At 37.5% G+C, this 24017-nt stretch overlaps 2 protein-coding genes across 4 annotated transcripts in view; one reads left to right on the top strand and one right to left on the bottom strand.

The window, feature by feature from the left end:
* KIF18A (kinesin family member 18A) overlaps window positions 1-19509 on the bottom strand; it is a 102559-nt gene extending 83050 nt beyond the window's left edge. For all 3 annotated transcript variants that reach the window (XM_053561592.1, XM_053561590.1, XM_053561591.1), the window contains exons 1-2: window positions 19412-19509; window positions 942-1313 (exon numbers count right to left, since the gene is read on the bottom strand). In XM_053561592.1, coding sequence (XP_053417567.1) covers window positions 942-1266 — 325 coding nt within the window. In that variant the 5' untranslated portion in view covers window positions 1267-1313; window positions 19412-19509. The remainder of the gene's footprint in view (window positions 1-941; window positions 1314-19411) is intronic.
* Window positions 19510-19601: 92 nt separating this feature from the next.
* METTL15 (methyltransferase like 15) overlaps window positions 19602-24017 on the top strand; it is a 216986-nt gene continuing 212570 nt past the window's right edge. The window contains exons 1-2 of the mRNA XM_053561593.1: window positions 19602-19679; window positions 21594-21829. The gene's annotated coding sequence lies outside the window, so the exon portion shown is untranslated. The remainder of the gene's footprint in view (window positions 19680-21593; window positions 21830-24017) is intronic.

Genomic DNA, 24017 nt, shown 5'->3' with positions numbered 1-24017 from the left:
GGGTTTGAACCCGCCAGCTCTGGTGTATGTGGCTGGTGCCCTAGCTACTGAGCTATAGTCACTGAGCCCATGTTCCACTCTTAACTTTATCAAGAGGTCATGTATTCTGTGAAATATATCTTAGCTATGAAGTACCTTTGGGAAAATGTCATGGATACTGATAATTACAAAAATAGTAAAATGTTATTCAGTCTTGTAAGCATTGAATTAACTGGTCATTTTGGGTATTTCCTTTTTAAATAAAATCAATGTGATCTTTTAGAAAGACGAACTATTATAAACTTTTATAAATTCTCCAAAGCAGGAGAGAAACTTCTTGGACTGAAGGTGGGTTAAACAGCCCAAGACACTCAATTAGCATGGCAGCCCAACATTTTTATTTCAATGTACCATAAAGAAAAATGGTACTAAAAGAAACTGCCAAGTGTTCAGAAATGTCTGATTATTCCCCAGGGATAAATAACTGTATAGGTGAATAGTGGGAAAATTTATGAATACAAATTATGAGAAATCTGGTGTCAATTTCAATAACTATGTTGTATTATAAAGTGGGAAACTTAAAGGCTCTCTGAAGTACAGAGAACATACTTAACATCCTGGTGAGAAAGATTTACAAATGATACATATGATGAAAAAATGTCTTTAAAGTTTCTTTTTATTTCTTTGGAGAGACAAGGTCTGCTAGGTTGCTCAGGGTAGTCTTGAACTCTTGAATGGATCCTTCTGCCTCAGCCTCCCAAAGTGCTGGGATTACAGGCAGGAGCCACCATGCTTGGTGACTACATTTCAAAAAGAAACTCTACACTCACGGGTAAAATCTATCAAAATTCTTGAGAATTTTTAGCATATGATCACCATATTTAGAAGGGCCAAGTAGATGTCTCTCCTAATATAAAATTGAAATCAGATGGAGAAATTAAAACCCAAATTGAAACAATTACCTGTACAATTATATCCATTCAAAAAACTACGAAGAATTGGCTTAGTAGTGTGCTCAAAAACTTCCAACTGAGTTGAAGTTTCATCAAAAACAGCATCAAATACAAATTTCAGATCTTTATTTTGTCTCTTTATAATATTTTGATTTGCAATTTTCTTGCCATGGAAAAAACTGACTTCTTCTTGTTTGGGATCAAAAACCAGGATATGTTTATCCACAACATGAACTACTTTATGGAATCCAGCTGCCTTTTCTTTTGTGTTTTCAGGACGTACACGAACAACTACTTTCATGTGGTGACACAGGCCTTCCTCAGTGATAGACATTGTTGATTATTTGACTCCTGTTTACATATATATGCTTGAATATTTCTCTGAAATTAAAAAGGAAAATAAAGTTTTAATATTAGCTTTACTTCTATGTATATAACTGGCACGTAGTAGTATTTATTCAGAAAAGGTGTTCTGTTCCAACCACTTGGTATATGTTACTGGGGAAATATATGTGTGTATACACACACACATATATATGTGCACACACAGCCATATTACACACACATATGCCCTTAAATACCCCGAAAAATAAATTAAATGGCACATACTTACACAAAACCATGATAAAAGTCTCTTTATTTGAAATATTAGTAAGACCCCAGGCTTCAGCTTAAACTTAAATACTGTAGCTTAACCACATATCATCATAGCTATGCTACCAAAAATCCCAGCTTTGAGTTTTACAAGGGCTCTTGCAACTATTTTAGTTTGGGTCATGGGAATGGATAGGAAAGTATCTCTCAGGATCCTATCAAGGTAATGATGGGAGAACCTAAGCTTGTGAAGTATTTTTAGTAAAGTGATCTTGGCTACAAGCCTCTTGGCAGTGGAAAGTGATACATCCAGGATGGTCTACCTGTATCTCAGAGACCCATAGGGTTAAAAATAGTTCCATGGACTATTTTTAACTTCAACTAAGCTGGATGGGCTTCCTGATGTACCAGCTTACATAAAGTAGAATAAAGTAAAATATACATCAGTTCAATTCCTTCTACTGCAAAGTATTCTTGTAGTTTGTTAACATCTAGCTTAGCAGAAAGATTTAAGTTAAAAGTAAGTAGCTCAGGTCTAAAGGGGAAAAAGATGGCATATACACCTTAGTGTTTCAGAGATTTTAGTCTCTGAATTTAGATACAAATTTCCAGTTTCTAATGATACTCAATGTTTTAGGAATCCATAAAAACTGATTTAGAAATTATGGTCTGATTTTATGATGGCGTCATATGAAAAGAGGAAAAGCAAACAAAAAACAAAGATCAATAATATGGAAGTCTCAAGTATTCAGAGAATAATCTAGAATCTAAAAGATAAAAACAAACCAAACTCCAAAATATCTAAAAAAAACAAAACAAATATCTGAATAAGGACTAAAATGAGGTGACAAAATTATTATGAACCAGCAATCTCATTTCTCGGAATTAAAATCAGGATGTTGAAGAGATGTCTGCACACTCATATTTACTGTAGCATTATCCTCAATAGCCAAGATGTGAAAACAATCTGATTGCCCATTAGAGATGAATCAATTATGTACATATAATGGAATACCACTCAGTTTTTAAAAGTATGAAATTCTGTCATTTGTGACAACACAGATGAATCTAGAGGACATTTCTGAGAATCAGTCAGGCACAGAAAGACAACTATCATATAACCTCATTATATGTGGAATACAAAATTTGAACTCATAGTAGAGAGCAGAATGATGGTTACCAAAGGCTGAGCGGGGGAAGAAGATGGGTGGAAAAGGTAAAATGTTGGTCAAAGTGTACAAAGTTTCAGTAAGACAGGAGAAATAGTTCTGGTGTCTATTGCATAGCAAGGTGACTACAGTTAATAATCATCTATTGTAGGAGAGAGCAAGATGGTGGCCGAGAAACAGCTTCCTTGCATGTGGGCACCGTGAGTCTTGGGAGATAAGAGTCCAGGCATCTCTGGCTGGTGGGATCTGGCTATAATCACCCCTTTGAGGACACAGGGAGTCAGCGAGAGACTTCTGGACTCCAAGAGGAGGACAAAAACCGTGGAAAACTGGCAAGTGGTCGAGTGTGTTCAATGGGCCTAACCCCGCCGACAGCTGTAAGTACAGTAGCAGTGAGACTGCCAACCAGAAAGGCCTTACTTGTGAACCGTTTTGGTGTTTTTGGACTTGGTACTCAGTTGAACTGCTTTGGGGACAGCTTGAGCAGGATTGCGGAGAACTTTGGGCGTTGTCTAGGGCCCCAGACTGAGCCACTGAGCCGGAAGGAGCTAATAGTGTTGGCTGTGGGCCGCAGGGAGCCATTGGCAGAGAACTGCCCCAGCAAGGTCCGCCCTCAGGATTGCAGAGCAAGGATTGGGCGGGAGCTAGTAACCTAGTGACTGAGCAGCCTAAAGGAGGGACTGAGCCACCTTACAGCCTTAACCCTCAGGGGCAGAGTGAGACTGGTTTTGGCACACTGGGTAGGTGGATATCCACTTCAGCAGTGATTCCAGCAACAAGTACTTTCCTGGGAAAGCTTCTGGTTAGCAAGTTTAGAAGTTTAAAGGGCCTTTTAAGAGGACTGAAGAGAGATTTAGGGTGTCTACCCTGTGGGGCTTGAGAAATCAGTGGAGGCCTCCAGTCGTATCAGCATTGTGATTAACATCTCATGTCCCAGACAATATTCAACAAGATATGTATACTGCTTTGTTTTTGGTTGGTTTTTTCTTTTTGTTTGTTTTTTATTTTGATGTTGTTGTTTTGTTTTTTAATTTCAACCTTCTCCATACAGCTTTTCTTTCTCTCTCAATTTTTCTAGTTTAAATACAATTTCCCATTGCTGTCTTTTAAATAACTAGAACTTCACTTTTGCTAGTGTTTCTACCCCTATTATTTGCTTTTCACCCAATTTTATCCTGTAAAGTTTTCTGTTTGCTTGTTTTGGTTTGATTTATAGCATTTTTGTCTATCCTCTCTACTTGGTGGAGGTGGGATACTGTGTCTGATCAGGTTAGCAAAAAGCCGCTGACCTCAAGGGAACCACACAATCAGGCACCCCCAGAGGTTGGGGTTTTTTTAAGGTTGTACCAAAATACCCTATTGTACACTTATATTGCTCTTTCTCCCTCTTTATGTGCCTCTCTTCTCTTTGTCAATATTCCTTTTACCCACCCCTCCTCCTTTCTCTATTTTCTTTTCATTCTTTCCTTCATTCTTTCATCCTTCTTGCTCTTCAACCTTCACATCCTTCTGCTCCTGTACCAAAAGAACTCATCAAAACCTTAGTCCACAGGCACGGGAACTTAAAGAGCAAGAGGAAGTGAAAGGAAAATTAGGGCAAGGAAACAGATAAAAGAAATCACTCATGAGGAAGAATCAGCAGAAAACTCCAGGCAACATGAAGAACCAGGAGAACAACCCCTCCAAGTGACGATGAGGTAGTCACTGCAGAGGATTCCACCCATAAAGAAATGTTAGGAATGACAGAAAGGGAATTTAGAATACACATGAAGAAAACAATGAAGAAAATGATGGAAACAATGAAGGAAACTGCTAATAAAGTGGAAAATAACCAAAAGGAAATCCAAAAACAGAATCAAATAAGAGATGAACGATATGAACAATATAGAAAGGATAAAGCAGAGCTGAAGGAACTGAAGCAGTCAATTAGGGAACTTAAAGATGCAATGGAAAGTATCAGCAACAGGTTAGAACATGCAGAAGAAAGAATTTCAGAGGTAGAAGACAAAGTTCTTGAGATAACTCAGATAGTAAAAGAGGCGGAAAAGAAGAGAGAGAAAGCAGAACGTTCACTGTCAGAATTATGGGACCTTATGAAGTATTCCAACATACGAGTTATAGGAAACCCAGAAGGGGAAGGAGATGCCCCAGAGGAATGGAAGCCATACTAGAGAATATTATACAAGAAAATTTCCCAAATATCACCAAAGATTCTGACACACTGCTTTCAGAGGGATATCGGACCCCAGGTCGCCTCAACTCTAACCGAGCTTCTCCAAGACACATTGTGATGAATCTGTCCAAAGTCAAGACAAAAGAAAAGATTCTGCAAGCTGCCAGGAGTAAGTGCCAGTTGACCTACAGGGGCAAATCCATCAGTGACTGCAGACTTCTCTAATGAAACTTTCCAAGCAACAAGACAATGGTCATCTACCTTTAATCTACTTAAACAGAACAATTTCCAGCCCAGAATTCTGTACCCTGCCAAGCTAAGCTTAAAAATTGATGGAGAAATCAAATCATTTACAGATATACAAACATTGAGGAAATTCACACAACAAGACCAGCTCTAAAGAAAAAAATAACAGTGAAAAAAAAAAAAAAAAAGAAGTGTGCTAATTTAGAATCACGAGTTCTGGAAATGGACTATGCTAAACCATCAAGCTGCTGCCTGAACCCAGGAAAAACACTTACCTTTGTGTGCCATCACTTTTCCATTTGTATAAAAATTAAATTTGTAAAGTTTTTACATTTGTATAAAAACTAATTTTTCCATTTACTAGGAGTAAATTTTTGAGAGTGTTTCATTCTGTAGGGCCACAATAAAATTTAGAATATGTATTAAAAGAATTAACCAAGTAAAAAACAAAAAAAAAAAAAAGAAATACTTCAACCTGTTCTACACACTGACCAACACAATAGATCAGCAGCAAGGTAAGAACTCAGAAATTAAAGGACAGAACCTAACCTCCACACTGATGCAAAAGATAAAACTAAGCAATGGACTCTCACAAAATAAGATGAATAGAATACTACCACACTTATCAATTATCTCAATAAATATTAATGGCTTCAATTCCCCACTGAAGAGACATAGATTGGCTGACTGGATTAAAAAACACAAGCCATCCATTTACTGTCTGCAAGAAACCTGGCTTCAAAAGACAAATTCAAGCTCCGAGTCAAGGGTTGGAAGACAATTTTTCAGGCAAATGGAATTCAGAAGAAAAGAGGAGTTGCAATCTTATTTTCAGATACATGTGGATTTAAAGCAACTAAAGTCAAAAAAGACAAAGATGGTCACTTTATATTGGTCAAGGGAAAAATACAACAAGAAGACGTTTCAATTCTAAATATTTATGCACCCAATTTAAATGCTCCCAGATTCTTGAAACAGACGTTACTCAGTCTGAACAGTATGATATCTGATAATACCATAATAGGGGACTTTAACACTCCTCTTACAGAGCTGGACAGATCCTCTACACAGAAATTAAATAAAGATATAAGAGATTTAAATGAGACCCTAGAACAACTATGCTCAATGGATGCATATAGAACACTCCATCCCAAAGACAAAGAATATACATTCTTCTCACCACACCATGGAACATTCTCCAAAATTGATCATATCCTGGGACACAAAACAATTATCAAAAGAATAAAAAGAACTGAAATTTTACCTTGTATCTTCTCAGACCATAAGGCACTAAAGGTGGAACTCAACTCTAACAAAAATGTTCGACTCCACACAAAGGCATGGAAATAAATCTTCTGTTGAATAACAGATGGGTGCAGGAAGAAATAAAATAGGAAATCATTAACTTCCTTGAGCATACCAAGCTACCAAAACCTGTGGGATACTGCAAAAGCAGTTTTGAGAGGAAAATTTATCGCTTTAGATGCCTACATTAGAAAAACAGAAAGAGAGCACATCAACAAACTCACGAGCCATCTTATGGACTTGGAAAAAGAAGAACAATCTAAGCCTAAACTCAGTAGAAGAAAAGAAATACCCAAAATCAAATCAGATATCAATGAAATTGAAAACAAAAGAATCATTCAGAAAATTAATAAAACAAGGAGTTGTTTTTTTGAAAAAAATAAATAAAAGGATAAACCATTGGCCAGACTAACGAGAAATAGAAAAGTAAAATCTCTAGTTACCTCAATCAGAAATGATAAAGGGGAAATAACAACTGATCCCACAGAGATACAAGAGATCATCTCTGAGTACTACCAGAAACTCTATGCCCAGAAATCTGACAATATGAAGGAAATGGATCAATATTTGGAATCACACCCTCTCCCTAGACTTACCCAGGAAGAAATAGAGCTCCTGAACAGATCAATTTCAAGCACCGAGATTAAAGAAACAATAAAAAAATCTTCCAACCAAAAAATGCCCTGGTCCAGATGGCTTCACACCAGAATTCTATCAAACCTTCAAGGAAGAGCTTATTCCTACATTGCAGAAATTATTTCAAAAAATCGAGGAAGAAGGAATCTTCCCCAACACATTCTATGAAGCAAACATCACCCTGATACCAAAACCACGAAAAGACTCAACCAAAAAGGAGAATTTCAGATCAATTTCACTCATGAATATAGATGCAAAAATTCTCAACAAAATCCTAGCCAATACATTACAGCTTATCATCAAAAAAGTCATACATCATGATCAAGTAGGTTTCATGCCAGGGATGCAAGGTTAGTTTAACATACGCAAGTCATAAACGTTATCCACCATATTAACAGAGGCAAAAATAAAGATCATATGATCCTCTGAATAGATGCAGAAAAAGCATTTGATAAAATCCAGCATCCTTTTCTAATTAGAACACTGAAGAGAATAGGCATAGGTGGCACATTTCTAAAACTGATTGAAGCTATCTATGACAAACCCACAGCTAATATTTTACTGAATGGAGTAAAACTCAAAGCTTTTCCTCTTAGAACTGGAACCAGACAAGGTTGTCCTCTGTCACCTTTACTATTCAGCATAGTGCTGGAAGTTCTATCCAATACAAGTAGGCAAGACCAGGAAATAAAGGAAATTTAAATGGGAGCAGAGGAGGTCAAACTCTCCCTCTTTGCTGACGACATGATCCTACACTTAGAGAATCCCAAAAACTCAACCACAAGACTCCTAGAAGTCATCAAAAAATACAGTAATGTTTCAGGATATAAAATCAATGTCCACAGGTCAGTAGCCTTTGTATACGCCAGTAACAGTCAAGATGAGAAGCTAATTAAGGACACAACTTCCTTCACCATAGTTTCAAAGAAAATGAAATACTAAGGAATATACCTAATGAAGGAGGTGAAGGACCTCTATAAAGAAAATTATGAAATCCTCAGAAAGGAAATAGCAGAGGATATTAACAAATGGAAGAACACACCATGCTCATGGATGGGAAGAATCAACATTGTTGAAATGTCTATACTTCCCAAAGCAATCTACCTATTCAATGCCATTCCTATCAAAATACCAACATTATACTTTCAAGATTTGGAAAAAATGATTCTGCGTTTTGTATGGAACCAGAAAAAAACCCATATAGCTAAGGCAGTTCTTAGTAATAAAAATAAAGCTGGGGGCATCAGCATACCAGATTTTAGTCTGTACTACAAAGACACAGTGGTCAAGACAGCATGGTACTGGCAGAAAAATAGAGACATAGACACTTGGAATCGAATAGAAAACCAAGAAATGAAAGTAACATCTTATAACCACCTAATCTTCGATAAACCAAACAAGAACATACCTTGGGGGAAAGACTCCCTATTCAATAAATGGTGTTGGTAGAACTGGATATCCACATGTAAAACACTGAAACTGGACCCACACCTTTCCCCACTCACAAAAATTGATTCAAGATGGATAAAGGACTTAAATTTAAGGCATGAAACAATAAAAATCCTCAAAGAAAGCATAGGAAAAACACTGGAAGATATTGGCGTGGGGAAAGACTTCATAAAGAAGATTGTTATGGCAATTGCATCAACAAAAATAAACAAATGGGACTGCATTAAACTGAAAAGCTTCTGTACAGCCAAGGAGACAAGAACCAAAGCAAAGAGACAACCTACACAATGGGAAAGGATATTTGCATATTTTGAATCAGACAAAAGCTTGATAACTAGAATCTATAGAGAAGGCAAATTAATCCACATGAAAAAAGCCAACAGTCCCATATACAAATGGGCAAGAAACATGAATAGAACCTTCTGTAAAGAAGACAGACGAATGGCTAACAAACATATGAAAAAATACTCATCATCCCTATCTATTACAGAAATGCAAATCAAAACAACCCTGAGATACCATCTAACCCCCATTGAGAATGGCCCACATCACAAAATCTCAAAACTGCAGATGCTGGCGTGGATGTGGAGAGAAGGGAACACTTTTATACTGTTGGTGGGACTGCAAACTAGTACAACCTTTCTGGAAGGAAGTATGGAGAAACCTTAAAGCACTCAAGCTAGACCTCCCATTTGATCCTGCAGTCCCATTACTGGGCATGTACCCAGAAGGAAAAAAATCCTTTTATCATAAGGACACTTGCACTAGACTGTTTATTGCAGCTCAATTTATAATCGGCAAAATGTGGAAATAGCCTAAACGCCCACCAACCCAGGAATGGATTAACAAGCTGTGGTATATGTATACCATAGAATACTATTCAGCTATTAAAAAAAATGGAGACTTTACATCCTTTGTATTAACCTGGATGGACGTGGAAGACATTATTCTTAGTAAAGCATCACAAGAATGGAGAAGCATGAATCCTATGTATTCAATTTTGATATGAAGACAATTAATGACAATTAAGGTTACAGGGAGGAAGGAAAAGCAGAGAGAGGGAAGGAGGGAGGGGGCGGGGCTTTGGTGTGTGCCATACCTTCTGGTGGCAAGACATGATTGCAAGAGGGACTTTACCTAACAAATGCAGTCAGTGTAACCTGGCTTATTGTTCTCTCAATGAATCCCGAACAATGAAAAAAAAAAGGAAAAAAAAATAATCATCTATTGTATATTTCAATGTCACTAAGCGTGGACTTCATATGCTTTAACCACAAAGAAAGGATAAATATGTGAGGTGGTGGATATGTTGTTAAGTAGCCTGATTTGTTCACAATGTGTATGTGTATGGTAACATCACATTCTACCATATATATATATATATATATATATATAGTTAATAAAAACTAAAATAAGAGGAAAACAGAATTTGAGTAAGAATTTAAAGGAGGTGAAGAAGTTAGGCAGTTATTGGGGGAAGCTCTTCCTGATAGAAAGGATGGTGAAAAGATGCTATTGTGGTGATTGTTGTGTTAGCTGGAATGGAGTGAGCAAAAGGAAAAAGTAGTAAGCTATGAGATGAAAAATGTAGGCCATTAGAGGAACTCTGACTCGTACTCTCAGTAAGGAAAAAGAACATTGGAAGGTTTTGAGTGAGACATCTTATCATACTGCTGGATAGTAAAATAGTATATAGGTAATAGAATCTAGCCCATTGAAGTAATATAGAGATGATGGTGTCAGCTCAGAAAGGGGCAGTGACAACAGAGGTGGTATGTGGTCATACTCTGAAAGTAACACTGACAGAATTTTCTGATAAGAAATTAATTGTGAGGTGTGGTAGCTCATGCCTGTAACCCTAACACTCTGGGAGGCTGAGCTCACCAGTTTGAGACCAGTCTGAGCAAGAGTGAGACCCCATCTCTAAAAAACAGCTGGGCATTGTGGTGGGCACCTGTAGTCCCAGCTTCTCAGGAAGCTGAGGCTAGAGAATCACTTGAGCCCAAGAGTTTGAGGTTGCCATGAGGTATGATGCTACAACCTTCTATCTAGGGTGACAAAGTGAGACTCTGTCTCAAAAAAAGAAAAAGAAAAAGAAAGAAGAAATTAATTTTGGGGGAGTAGCAGGGACAAAAATTTGAATGGGAGAAGATTCAGAGACATGGAACATAGAAAGTACTATTCCAAAAGGGAGTAGAGAAATGGTGTAAGTGGAGGGGGGAAAAGGAGTCAAAAGATGTATATATATATAGTTTGTTTTTAAGTGGAAGAAATAACAGTAGTATTAAAGCTAAATGTGTCACAAATCATTCAATTTTGGAAAGAATTCAAACAGGGCCAAAGCAATCCAAAAGTAGCAGATACTGTACACAGCTTTGCCTTTTAAGGACTCTGCTTTACCTAAAAATAGAATGCTGAAAGGATGGTCATTTGGATTCCAACAGTCTGGTCCCAGGCGAATTACTATTCTGTTCTTTCTTCATCCTTGAATTTCTGTCTAGCCAAGTTTCACAAAGTACCTGTATCACCTCAATTTTATGACCTTGGACAAGTTACTTAACGTCACTGATTCTCAGGTTTCTATTTGTATAAAAGAGATAATAAGAGCTCATAGGATTGTTGTGAAGGCTAAAAGATATACAAGTACTAAGTGTAATATTAAGTGTAATTCTCTTCCCTGTCTGTCCCTACCTCTTCTTCTTCCTCTAACTCCTACCTCTTCTCGAAGAAGTCCATGAGTCCATCCTTGAGTGTTTCCCAATTAGGTTTATAACTGGCATTTTGGGTAGAACTATTCTTCTTTGTTTAGAATTGCCCCCCTATATTAGAGGATGTATTAGCATTTCTGTCCCATCTATTAAATGCTAGCATTTCTTGTGATACTTAAAACTACTCCCCATAAATATTTTTAAAAGCTTTCAAAAATAATTCAACAATGCTTTAACAAACATACTTTTTTTTTTAAAAAAAAAGATAGATTAAATATACAGAAATGAAATGGTTAAAACAATAAACAAAAAAATACCATGTAATTATTTCAAAACAGACCTTAGAATCTCCAGTTGGAAGGTATCTTTGGTTAATTAGTTGATTAATTCGACAAGTTAGCTTTTAGATGTTGGAGCCAGACAGCTAAGGTGAAAATCTCAGCTCTATTACCTACTGACTATAATAGTTAACAAATTATTTAGCCTCCTTTGGTTCACTTTCCTCACCTATAAAGTAAGACCACCTCACAGAGTTGTAAGGTGTAAGTAAGGATTAAGCACTTACCAGAAAGCTGGGAACAGATTATGAACTAAAGTGCTTGCCATCATTATTTACAGTGTAGTGAGGGAAACATATCAATAGAATATTGATGCAAACATACAAAAGTATTATAGGGAAAAAATTACCAGTGTTGGGGCTGTGCCTGTGGCTCAGTGAGTAGAGCGCCGACCCCATATACCAAGGGTTGCAGGTTCAAATCCAGACCCGGCCAAACCGCAAAACAAAACAAAACAAAAAAATAGCTGGGTGTTGTGGCAGGCGCCTGTAGTCCCAGCTACTCGGGAGGCTGAGGCATCAGAATCGCTTAGGCCCAAAAGCTGGAGGTTGCTGTGAGCTGTAATGCCATAGCACTCTACCAAGGGTGACAGAGTGAGACTCTGTCTCTATAAAAAAAAAAAAAAGTTACCAGTGCTATATAAGACAGTAATGGGGAATTCATATAGAAAGCTTTCCAGAAAAAATGACTAGAACTGAGAATTGAAGGATAAACAGTTATTAACAAAGTAAAAGCATTTAGGAGGAAGAACTAGTTATTCAGTAAGTAAATATTTGACTGCCTTCTATGTGCTGTCACTTTTCTGAGCCCCGAGATAGAAAAGATCAGAAACCTGTATGTGGAGACTAACTTTTTAGTGAGAGTGGAAAAACTTCTCTGGTGGGGTGACTTTAGAGACTGAAGTGAGGGAGCAAGCCTCTCTGGGGCATGAGCACTCCAAGTAGCAAGTCTAAATGCTTGTGATGAGAAAGAGCTTGTGCAGAGCATACAGGTTAACAGGTTGCACTGTAAATTTGCTTAAATCTGTTTAACCGGTTAGATTTACATGAATGGATGTAATCTTATCTACAGCATCTAAAGATATGTCCAAGGGAGCTTTACTCTCTTCTGTGGCAGCTGGGGAGAAAAGAGAGAAGGGAAGAGGTTGCTTGAAAAAGACAAAACTTCCATGCCTTTGTGAAGGGTTGAACGTTTTGTTGGAGTTGAGTTCCACCTTTAGTGCCTCACGGTCTGAGAAAATACCAGGCTGAAAAGCTTCTGTACAGCTAAGGAGACAACAACCAAAACAAATAGACAACCTACACAAAGGGAAAGGATATTTGCATATTTTGAATCAGACAAAAGCTTGGTAACTAGGATCTATAGACAACTCAAATTAATCCACATGAAAAAAGCCAACAATCCCATTTATCAATGGGCAAGAGACATGAATAGAACCTTCTCTAAAAATGACAAATGGCTAACAAACATATGAAAAAATGCTCATCATCTCTAATTATTAGAGAAATGCAAATCAAAACCACCCTGAGATATCATTTAACCCCAGCGAGAATGGGCCACATCACAAAATCTCAAAACTGCAGATGCTGGCATAGATGGGGAGAGAAGGGAACACTTTTACATTGCTGGTGGGACTGCAAACTAATATAATCTTTTTGGAAGGAAGTATGCAGAACCCTGAAAGAACTCAAGGTAGACCTCCCATTTGATCTTGCAATCCCATTACTGGGCATCTACCCAGAAGGAAAAAAATCCTTTTATGATAAAGACACTTGCATTAGACTGTTTATTGCACCTCAATTTACAATTGCCAAAATGTGGAAACAGCCTAAATGCCCACCAACCCAGGAATGGATTAACAAGCTGTAGTATATGTATACCATGGAATACTATTTAGCCATTAAAAAAATGGAGACTTTACATCCTTTGTATTAACCTGGATGGAAGGGAAAGACATTATTCTTAGTAAAGCATCACAAGAATGGAGAAGCATGAATCCTATGTACTGAATTTTGATATGAGAACAATTAATGACAATGACAAGGTGGGGGGGTGGGGAAAGGGGAGAGGGGAGATACAAAGGAGGGAGGGGTGGGGAAAGGAAGAGCAGAGAGAGGGAAGGAGGGAGGGGGTGGGGCTCGGTGTGTGCCACACCTTTTGGGGGCAAGACACAATTATAAAAGGGACTTTACCTAACAAATGCAATTAGTGCAACCTGGTTTCTTATACCCTCAGTGAATCCCCAACAATAAATTAAAAAAAAAAAAGAAAAAGACAAAACTAGATAAGAATGGGCCAGGTTTAGAAGATCTTTAATGGAAGGCTGAAGAGGTTAGATTTGTTTTGAGGGCTGGGTGTGGTGGGTCACGCCTATAAAGCCCCCTCTGTAAAAATAGATGGGCATTGTGGCAGGCACCTGTAGTCCCAGCTACTCTGAAGGCTTAGGTAAGAGGATCTCTTGAGCCAAGAGTTTGAGGTTGCTATAAGCTATGATGCCATAGCACTCTACCGAGGGTGACAAAGTGACACTGTCTCAAAAAAAAAAAAATAAAAGCAAAAAATTTGTTTTGAGGTAAATTAGAAATTATTGAAGACATTTTAGAAGGCAATAGATCTTATTCAAGTAAAGTTTCAGGGAGAAATTGTGACAATTACCTAAAAGTATTTAAGTATAATGTCAAATATAATATTGTTTTACATCTTACAGATTTCAGCACAAACATTAATTTTAATTTTTAAAGTATCTTGTATTTTCCTACCTAAAAAAAGCAAGTAAGTGAATATTATTTCTTAATAAAAATGCCCAAGGTCAACAGAGTCATCAAAATGTACAAATTAGTCTGTGATCAAATATACTAATACCTGTAAGGATTAATGAAATTGTTCCTACATTAACAGACACTTTCTTTCTTTTCTAACATGACTGACTAAAAGAGTTGATTCCGAATATGGCATGCAGAGAGCAAATTCCTTGACCATGTTTAATATGAAGCAGCAAAAGTCTAAATATTGTGCAATCATGTGTTAACAAATTCTTTTCAGATAATTGTTCAGAAGATAGTTTAATAGATGCTGATCGATTTTGCTTGTCTACTTCTAAGCAGTATTTGTGGAATAGAATCAAAAGAACAAATTGGTTGGATCTAATTGGTGAGACTAAAATATGAAGGATAAATACTTTGAAGGCCTTTGTTCATTAAAACACAGGCTGGGGTGGCGCCTGTGGCTGAAGGAGTAGGGCACTGGTCCCATATGCCGGAGGTGGCGGGTTCAAACCCAGCCCCGGCCAAAAACCACAAAAAAAAAGAAACAAAACAAAACACAGGCTGAACATCCCAAATCCAAAAACCAAAACTTTTTGAGCATGTTATGATACTTAAAGCAAATTGCTCTTTGGAGTATTTTAGACTTTGGATTAGGGATGTCCAACTGGTAAATATAATACAAATACTCCCAAATCCCTAAAAATACGAAATTAGAAAACTTCTAGTCCTAAGCATTTTGGATATGGGATATTCAATCTGTAAAAGAGTATTTGTCTAGTCTCTGAATGGGATATAAAAGAAAAAATCATGAAGGGGCTTCAATAGCCTGTTTATATAAATCCTTTGTTTATATAATACAAAAGGATTAGATTACATGATATCTATGGTCCTTTTTAGCTCCAAAATTTTACGATTATTTTGTATGATTAGAAAAGAGTACAAGAGAATGGTAAGAAATAATAGCTAACAGGACTGTTTTTACTTTCATTGCTAGTCTTTTGTAGAGAGGGATATGTATTAAGTTCTCAAACATATGAACAAATAAATTAATTAAGCTATAAAAAGGATTCAAAGAATCCAAAAAACAATTTACCTATTTAAAGTAAAGGCAAACAAAATGTTTTCTCTATGAGAAACAACATAGTACAGTACAAAAACAATCACAATAAGGACCTTGAGGTATCAAAAATGTTAAAGAACGTGCGTGGCACCTGTGGCTCAAAGGAGTAGGGCGCCAGCCCCATATGCTGGAGGTGGTGGGTTCAAACCCAGTCCTGGCCAAAAACTGGGGGGGGGGGGGAAGAAAAAAGAAAAAAGTTAAAAAATGTTCCCAATTTCTTGTTTACAAAATTAGAAAAATGAGAAGATCATGTTTTCTTTTCTTTTTCTTTTTTTTTTTTGGTTCTTGGCCGGGGCTGGGTTTGAACCCACCACCTCTGGCATATGGGATCTGCGCCCCTACTCCTTGAGCCACAGGCGCCGCCCGATCATGTTTTATTTTCAACACTGAGTCAGGTTAAAATAGTTAATTACTTAACAAGGCTAATATTTAATTTTCTGGGAGAATCATTTGTGAAGAATAGCTCATTCCTCTGCAATGTTGAATGAAGAAATATTAAAACCTAATTCTCTTTAATAGTTGCATTGTAATATAAACTAAGTTAAACAGACAAATGTTTAATTCATAGCATATATAGCTACTGCTCATCCTAGATAAAATATAAGCCAATTTAAAGATTCACCTCCTAATTAAACGCAAGTACAACAAATTTTATTTAAGCCATTGATTTTATGCACTGATACTTTCTTCAAAAGCAAATAGATTATGTTATGTAACATTCTCTGCTCTAAACTCTCCAAGGTCTTCTCACCATAATACAATGTAAACTCCTCACTATGGCCTACAAATTCCACATATGGCCCCCATCTATCTATGTAACTACTTCTAATGTTATTTTCCTCATTGATTATTTTGCTTCAGCCACACTGGCTTTCTCAGTGTTCCCCTAACACTTCAGTCTGGTACTGGCCTCCGGGTTTTTGTATTTTCCTTTACCTTTGCCCAGAAGTGTTTACCTCCAGATATTTTCAAATCATAATCTCTTATTTCTTTATTTAGGTCTGTGTTCCAATGACATTTCATAGAGGTTTTCCCTAAGGAATCTATCCAAAATAGTCCTGATTTACTCCTCCACTCCCTTCCCAGGTTTATTTTTCTTCTTAGAATTTAGTACTAATTGGTAAATATATATCATTTGGTTACCTATTCATTTCTTGTTCTCTCTAGAATGTAAGCACTAGGAGAACATGAATTTGTTTGTACTTCAGCACCTAGAACAGTGGCTTGCCAAATATTTAGCAATAATAAACACTTGAGTAAATGAACTAAGATAGATTAATAGATTTAGCATATTACCATTTGTATCTTTAAAAGACACATATGTATATGCACTCTCAGGAAGGGCACACAAGAAATTGATAATACCAGTTGCTCCGTGGAGGGGAACTGTGGAGATCTAAGAGACATTTTATACCCTTACTAAACATTTATACCCTTTTGTACTATTGGCATTTTAAACAAAATCTAGATTTTTTTTTCTTTTTAAAGACACATGATAAAGAGGTCTAGGTGTTTTTATTGAACAAAACTTACTAAAATTTACTTTAATCACAACCTTTCATTTACTAACAATAAAATACTTTCTACTGACTTCCTATCCTACAAATAGAAATGTTTACATACTCTTATTTAATCCTCATACCAACCCTATGATATAAGCACTGTATTTTCATTTCTATTTAATTGATGAAAAAAGTACAGTATGAAAAGATTAACTGGCTAAAGTCATGCTATTGAAAAAAAGGAACTCTCAGTGAACTGAGACTGACTGAACCTAAAGCTTGAATATTTAATCACTATTCTCCCTGATGTAAATATATAACCCTTAGAAATTTTCTCATGTAAATTAAAAATATGTATTTGCTAACTCTTTTAGAAATTTTAAGTTTTAATTGGTAAATATGGCAAATATTCAAGATATACAATGTGATGATTTAATATTCAAGTACATACTGTGTGATTACCACAATCACATTAATACATCTATCACCACCCATGCCATATATTACACGCGTAACTTAAAGTTTGCACACTTTGATCAACATCTTCCCATTTATTCCAATTCTTAGGTCCTGGTAAGAACCTACTTTTGAAGAAACCTCTGGGCCTAGCAAGGGATCTCCTGAATGAATGTTGAAATAAAACTGGTAATGAGTTCCCTGTCTTTGACAGATAATCACACAATGGCCATTCTCATCAAATATGCTTTTAGAATGATTGGATTGGGTTGATATGGTGAGAACTAATAATAAAGAACAACAACAATGATCATCCCTTGAGTACACTTTACGTGACAAGCATTATGGTAAACATTTAATGTTTATCATATCATTCAATTCTCATAATAATCATATTACATAGGTTGCGTTATTGTCTCCATTTTGCAAAAGCAGAAACTTAAGCCTTAGAGTAAGTAATTTTTCAAAGATTAAGCAACTGTGAAGTAGGGAGCCAAATGTGGACAGAGATCCAAATCCAAAGTCCATGTTTTTGACAACCAGGCTGTAATGGAACTGGATGAAGAAGAAGGCTTCCAGACAGTGGTACAGAAGTAAAGCTACATTATACAGTAAAGCTGAATTATTTCTTCAGTACAACCTCATAACTGAATTTTTTAGGATGACTGATACTTGATATTATCATTTATAGTCTCTCTCCAACTTAGAGCTCTTTGGAATAAATGCAAGTCTTAAAGCCACTAACTTACAAGCATCAGGGAAGAATGAAAAGCTCAAATGGAGGAAAGGGCAGCACTGACAGCTGCATTATTTTTTCCTTCTAGTTTTCCATAGGCTTAAAAGCACAGAAGTAATTTCACTGATACTCATAATTGAGTTGGGATGTATCTACAGTGAGAGAAGATGCACTTTCAAAATGAAAATTTTGTGTTGTGAACAGTACTTTTCAGTAACATAAGAGATATTGCTACTGCTAAAGATAGATAATCTTTGTTTACTGAAATAACTCTTACATAAAAGTAATACAAGCATGATAACAGGCACTATTTAGTTTTTGGATCTCATATTCTCAAGTACCAAAGTTCATAAAAGCCTCTAAAAACCCAAGGGGGAGGGGGATTGCTGGATATGATGGAATGACACTAACAAATAAAACCTGTAGAGTGCCTAACATTTAACACCATCCACAGTTACCTTAAACGATATATTACACAAAAAATTTAGTCAGTTCTGGTCAAACGGTCTCTTCTCATATAGTTAAACAGCAGTCAGCTTTGGCCTCTCTGTAAGTAAGCTAATGCGCTCCTAAAGGAAAGTCTGCAGAAACCAATAACAGGCTGTAGAAGAGATGATACTCAGCGTTTATAGTTCTTCTCATTTGTAGTGCCCTTTGCCAAGCAGTATCTCTTCTGTATCTCACCTAATCTTCAGCAATCCCGTTACACAGTTAGGGAAGGTCTTATTTACTGCTACAATCGGGCTACAGGCGGGTTCCCCATTGACCAATGGAAGGCTAACAGTAGAACCTCACTGGACAAAAAGAAGTTTATGCAGTGATAAACAAAAAGTTCCACACTTCATAGATAAGCCTTGAGGTACATTTATACGTGCGTCTGAAACGAAACCTTCCGAAACTGGAGTCCCAAAGCAAGTTAATACCGCAATGTGCCGGACAGTTAAAGTCCTCTACCAAAGTCTGGGAAAGGGGCCAAGACACCCTTTAAAACTTGCCACTTCCCCTGAGAATTCAAGGCAGGAGATGCCTACCCTTCCAGCTAAGCAGTCGGGGGCTATGCTCAGGCAGAGCTGTTCCCTAAGTGGGCTCTCGAATCCCGGCTGTTTTTCACTTTCTGCCGAGGGCCCCGGACCACCCCCAAAGTCAACGCTTCTGTGTTTGTCAACAAGCCCACCTAGTCCTCCAGACCTGAACCGGCAGGACCGTCTGTTCCTGAATATACAAGTCATTAAAAGGAGCGTCCCAGAAAGCAGACTTTTCTTTTCGCGTGGCTCTCACTCACCTCAGGCCCACGAAAGCTTAAAGCGACCACCTCACTTCAATGTCCGCCTCCAGGAGGTTCAAACTCAACCACGATATTCAAACCCAAGCCAGCTTCCTCAGTACCTCATCTCATTGGCTGCCACTCTTTCGACGTCATCACGTCGGACGGTACGGCGGCGCGGTGCGGCTTGGAGCCAGGAGGCTCAGCCGAGCAGCTCAGTGAAAGCGACCTTGCCTGGGCGTCGCCGTGGCAACGTGAGCGGCCGTTTCCGGAGGCGGTGGCCGAGGTGGGCGGGGTTACGACAGAGCTTCTGGTGGGAGGCAGCCACCTGGGATGGTCGGGGAATCGCCACACAGGCAGGTGCAGAGTCCGGTCCTTGGGTTCAGGGTGTGAGTGAGACTGTTGAAGACAGAGGCCTGTGCATTCTGCTAGGGGCAGAGGCGGAGTCTGTTTGGTGTGAATTAATGGGTTCTGGGTGTTTATTTTCTTCTTTTCTCTTGGAAATATTCTTTTGGAAATAGTGAGGCTTGTTTCTCCTGTTTCTCCTTTTCTTCTTGGAGCAGGGAGGCCTCCAAGAAGTTGTAGGGACCTGTTTCTTTCAGCCACCTTTACCTGGGCCAACCTGTGGAGTGTCTTCATCTGAATTAATTGGAAGTCCAGGTCTTTTGGTTTGAGGGCCCAGGCCTACTCTCGATAGTGCTGACTGCGAGAGGTTAGCCACTTGATGGTTAGCCACTTTTTAGATTCTTTGTCTAATGAGAGACAAAATAAATTCAATTAACGTTTTTGGCCTAGTTTGTTATTGGATGAAGTGTTCATGTGTTTCAAAGCCCAGGTTGTGTGTATTATCTCCAAAGAGAGAATATCAGGAACAAATGGACAGGGTCTTAATCCTTCACACAGTGCTGTGGTATAGTGGTGTCATCATAGCTCACAGCAACCTCAAACTCCTGGGCTGTAAACGATCCTCCTGTTTCAGCCTCCCCACTAGCTGGAACTGCAGGACTACACCACTACTCACGGCTATTTTTGCTTTGTAGACATGGGTTTTCACTCAAGCTGGTCTCTAGTTGCTGGCCACGAATGATCCAACCCCCCTCAGCCTCCTAAAATGGTAGGATTATAGGCGGGAAACACCACGCCCGACCTCATCTTTATTTGGCCGGGTATTTTTCAAAGCATGATCTGAATTTCATTGTTGTTCTTCATACTACCATTACACAACTAAGTCAAAATCCCTGTCCTCTCAGAATTTATATTCAAGATCATTTTATAAATAGGATGGCAATATCAAAGCAATAAAGCTACTACTTATTTCTGGCTGTATGATATCAGTTTTAGCTAAAGAAATGGTTATATATGTGGTGCTGGTTTTGGTAATAGAGAAGACTTATTTCAAATAGGCACTTGCTGTATATAGTCCCTTACTTTTGATATCCCCATTATTATTTACATGTTATAATTTAATTCTCAAAACATCCCATGAGATATAAGTACTGTTCATTTTACTGAGAAAAAACTGAAATTTTCAGAAAAACCCTAATGTAAAAAAATTATCTTGAACTGTACAAACAAGCCAATTCAAAATTGTCTCCGAAATAATTTCTTCATTAATGTTGTCCGAAAATATGCCTGTCTTGCTAATTTCTAATAAAATTGTATTAAGTAAAAGTGTTTCAAGTTTTGTCTTTTTTAAAACACCTATTGTATATGGCTTATTGGTCTCAGGTGTTTCTACTCTTCAGCCAATTATTTATTTTACATTTAATTTCAAATTTGGCCTTACACTTGCCATTTATCAGTGTTCAGATGATGAGGCCTCTATTCTCAAGGAATTGAACATTTTGTTAAAGCAGAGATATTTGAAATTACAATCAATGCTATTACTGTGTCAGGTGGCTACTATATTTTGTCAAGATGTTAAAGTGCAAGCAGACAGGCCAAGAATGGTTCATTTTGTAACGAAATGAAAAAAAAAAAAGAAACGTTCTAAACAGCTAAGGAAACAAATTCCCATCTCTTGTTTAAAACGGGACTATACGTAGTGTTGTTAGAACAAATTTAATTTACGTCCATGGTGAACTGAAAAGTAGAAGTAAAGATAAATGGGGGGGGATTTAAAGTTGCCTTACACATTAAAAAAATAAAAGAAAAGTAAATTTAAACATGGCAATGGTGAGGTCTTATTTCTTCCTCCCAGGAACGTCATTTGGAACTCCAGCGCCAGCAAGAACCTTCGGTAGCGGGGTTTGGAAGCAACGGAACCAAAGGCAAGCGGTCCTCGGTTGCTGGGACGGACGTGGGTTCAATCTGTCCGTTCTCACAAGATTCCCCTAGGGCTGGGACCTAGATGTGCAGCAAGTTCAAGTCTTCCAGCACTATAGTTTTCGTCGCTGGCCTAAGTTAGAGGCCAACTGAGAAATCGTCGTGCCTCAGGTGAGGAGAGGTTGACTGAGTCCCGGGAACTCTGTTGGAAAACACCACGCCTTTCTGGGTACTCCCAGGGGTCGCCGGATTCGCCCTGGTCAAGGAAATGCACCCTCTCGCTCGCTTTCCGCCAACACGCCTTCAAGTTGAGTTTAGAAGTTTTTAAATAGTTTGCCCTCGTCAGAGTATAATTCTTAAGCAAAATGGTGTATTCTTCCTTTTTCTTGGAGCTTCTTTCACTTTCTCTGCTTCCCGGTGCCAGTCTCCAACGAAATTGCGTTTTTGGCCATTAGAATTATGTTTTCAGAGAGAATTTCCCCACAAGGAAAAACTCACTGCATTTAGGCTAATTGCAAGCACCCTTGAAATAGTCTTCATATGCATCACTTACCTTTTGTTCACACGATTAATCTGGCCAATTCTGTGGTCTCAACAGCTCAAACTGCATTTTGCTGGTAGAGAAAAGTTAAATGACTTACCCAGGACACCACATACTCAGTTTTTTTGACTCCCTGCTTCCTTCCTATGACCAGAAGAAATTTTATGTCTTTAATCATGGGGTGGCTGGCTCCAAAAAGGCTACAGGTGGGCTTTGGGTTGTATGGTGGGAGATGAGCTGCAGAGGAGAAAGAGAGAAGTCCCTTTAGGCTCAAATGCTTGTCCCTTTCAATTTTTAGGGAATTATTCCAGGAAACAACCGAGGGAAAAAAAGGAGAATTTTTGTGGCTCTTCCTCCATGTAGCCCCAAGTTTGTAGCCAATTAGTTAATAATAAAATCTTAAGTCATTGCACCCTGGCTGTAGTTAAAGAAATACATAGAAATTAAGTGCAGTAGAAAAAGTTAAATGTTGCTGATAGCATTTTTACTATCAGCAGCATTTAATTTTTTAATTTGTCTGTTTTTCTACTTTGCTTTGTACGGTTTTATTCTTATATTGGAATTAATGTTGCTTTTAAAAAAATGATCAGAATATAAATGTCTAGTCTAGGTTGTTTATTCCAGATTCTACTATTTAGGCCTGTGCATGATGTGTCCTTTATTGAATACCGTACCTTATAGCATTCTGTTATTTCCAAGTAGAGTGCAGGGCCAAGCCATAGGATCTGGGTCTTTAAAAAAAATTGATTCGTGGCTCAGAGGGGTAGGGCGCCGGCCCCATATGCTGGAGATGGCGGGTTCAAACCCAGCCCCGGCCAAAAACCACAAAAAAAAAAAAAAAAAAAAAAAAAAAAAAATTGATTCTGACTTAGATTTTTCAAAAGTACCATTAAATTACATGGGTGCATTAAATAGTTCCAATGAGCTATGTTTATTGCGTGGGATTAAGACATCATGCTATGGGGACAGACTGCTTGTGTTATAATTCTAGCTTTATGGTTTTCTAACTGTGTGAGCTTTGGCAAATTCTGTTTTTCTCATCTGTAAAATGAAAATAATACCTCCAGAAGTTGTGGTAAGGATTGAATAATGAGTTAGTACATTAGTAATGTGTACATTAGTAATAGAATAGTAGGTGGTAGTTACTAAGTAATGTGTACATTAGTAATGTGCTTAGAATAGGTGGTACTTACTAAGTGCTAAGTGTTAGCTATTATTTTTTAAAAAGTTAGAAACACTAAGTTGAAGGTTAGTTCAGTTTTCTTTGTATAAGGTTTCTAGAAACCTGGGGCATCATTAATAATTTGGGTAATATGTACTGCCGAGTATCCCCAAATTTACTGAAAATAATGATTTCCAGTACTTCTTTTTTTTGCCACATTTTTCCTTTGTCACATTTGACACTTAATTCTATGGATTAGGTCTTTGGTAAAGTTCATGTATTATGCTCAAAGTAATGTCTTCTTGATTTTATATTTATATATAATACATTTGTATTTCTTTCTGTCTTGGTTATTACATCTGACCAACATTTCAACATTACTGTGCATTTTTTATTGCAAAGGGAAGGAAAGACATTTAAGTGGGATTTATGTTTTTTTTGAGATATTTTGAGAACATGGTTTTTGATGTAGTCACTTAGGTGAAATTTTCTAGTTAAGTTTGATAAAAATGTTAATTTTGTGGGGTTTGGAATTCATCTATTCATTTTTTTTCTAGAAAACATTTATTATGCACCTAGTATGTACCTGATTTTGTGGGTATAAAGGTTTGGGTCTTATTCTTAAGTCATTATCTGTTAGGAAAGAATAGTGTTAA

This window comes from Nycticebus coucang, chromosome 14 (genome assembly GCF_027406575.1).
Source record: "Nycticebus coucang isolate mNycCou1 chromosome 14, mNycCou1.pri, whole genome shotgun sequence".
NCBI classification, from domain to species: domain Eukaryota; kingdom Metazoa; phylum Chordata; class Mammalia; order Primates; family Lorisidae; genus Nycticebus; species Nycticebus coucang.
The sequence above is the reverse complement of the archived record's forward strand: the minus strand, read 5'-3'. Positions and strand labels throughout refer to the sequence as shown.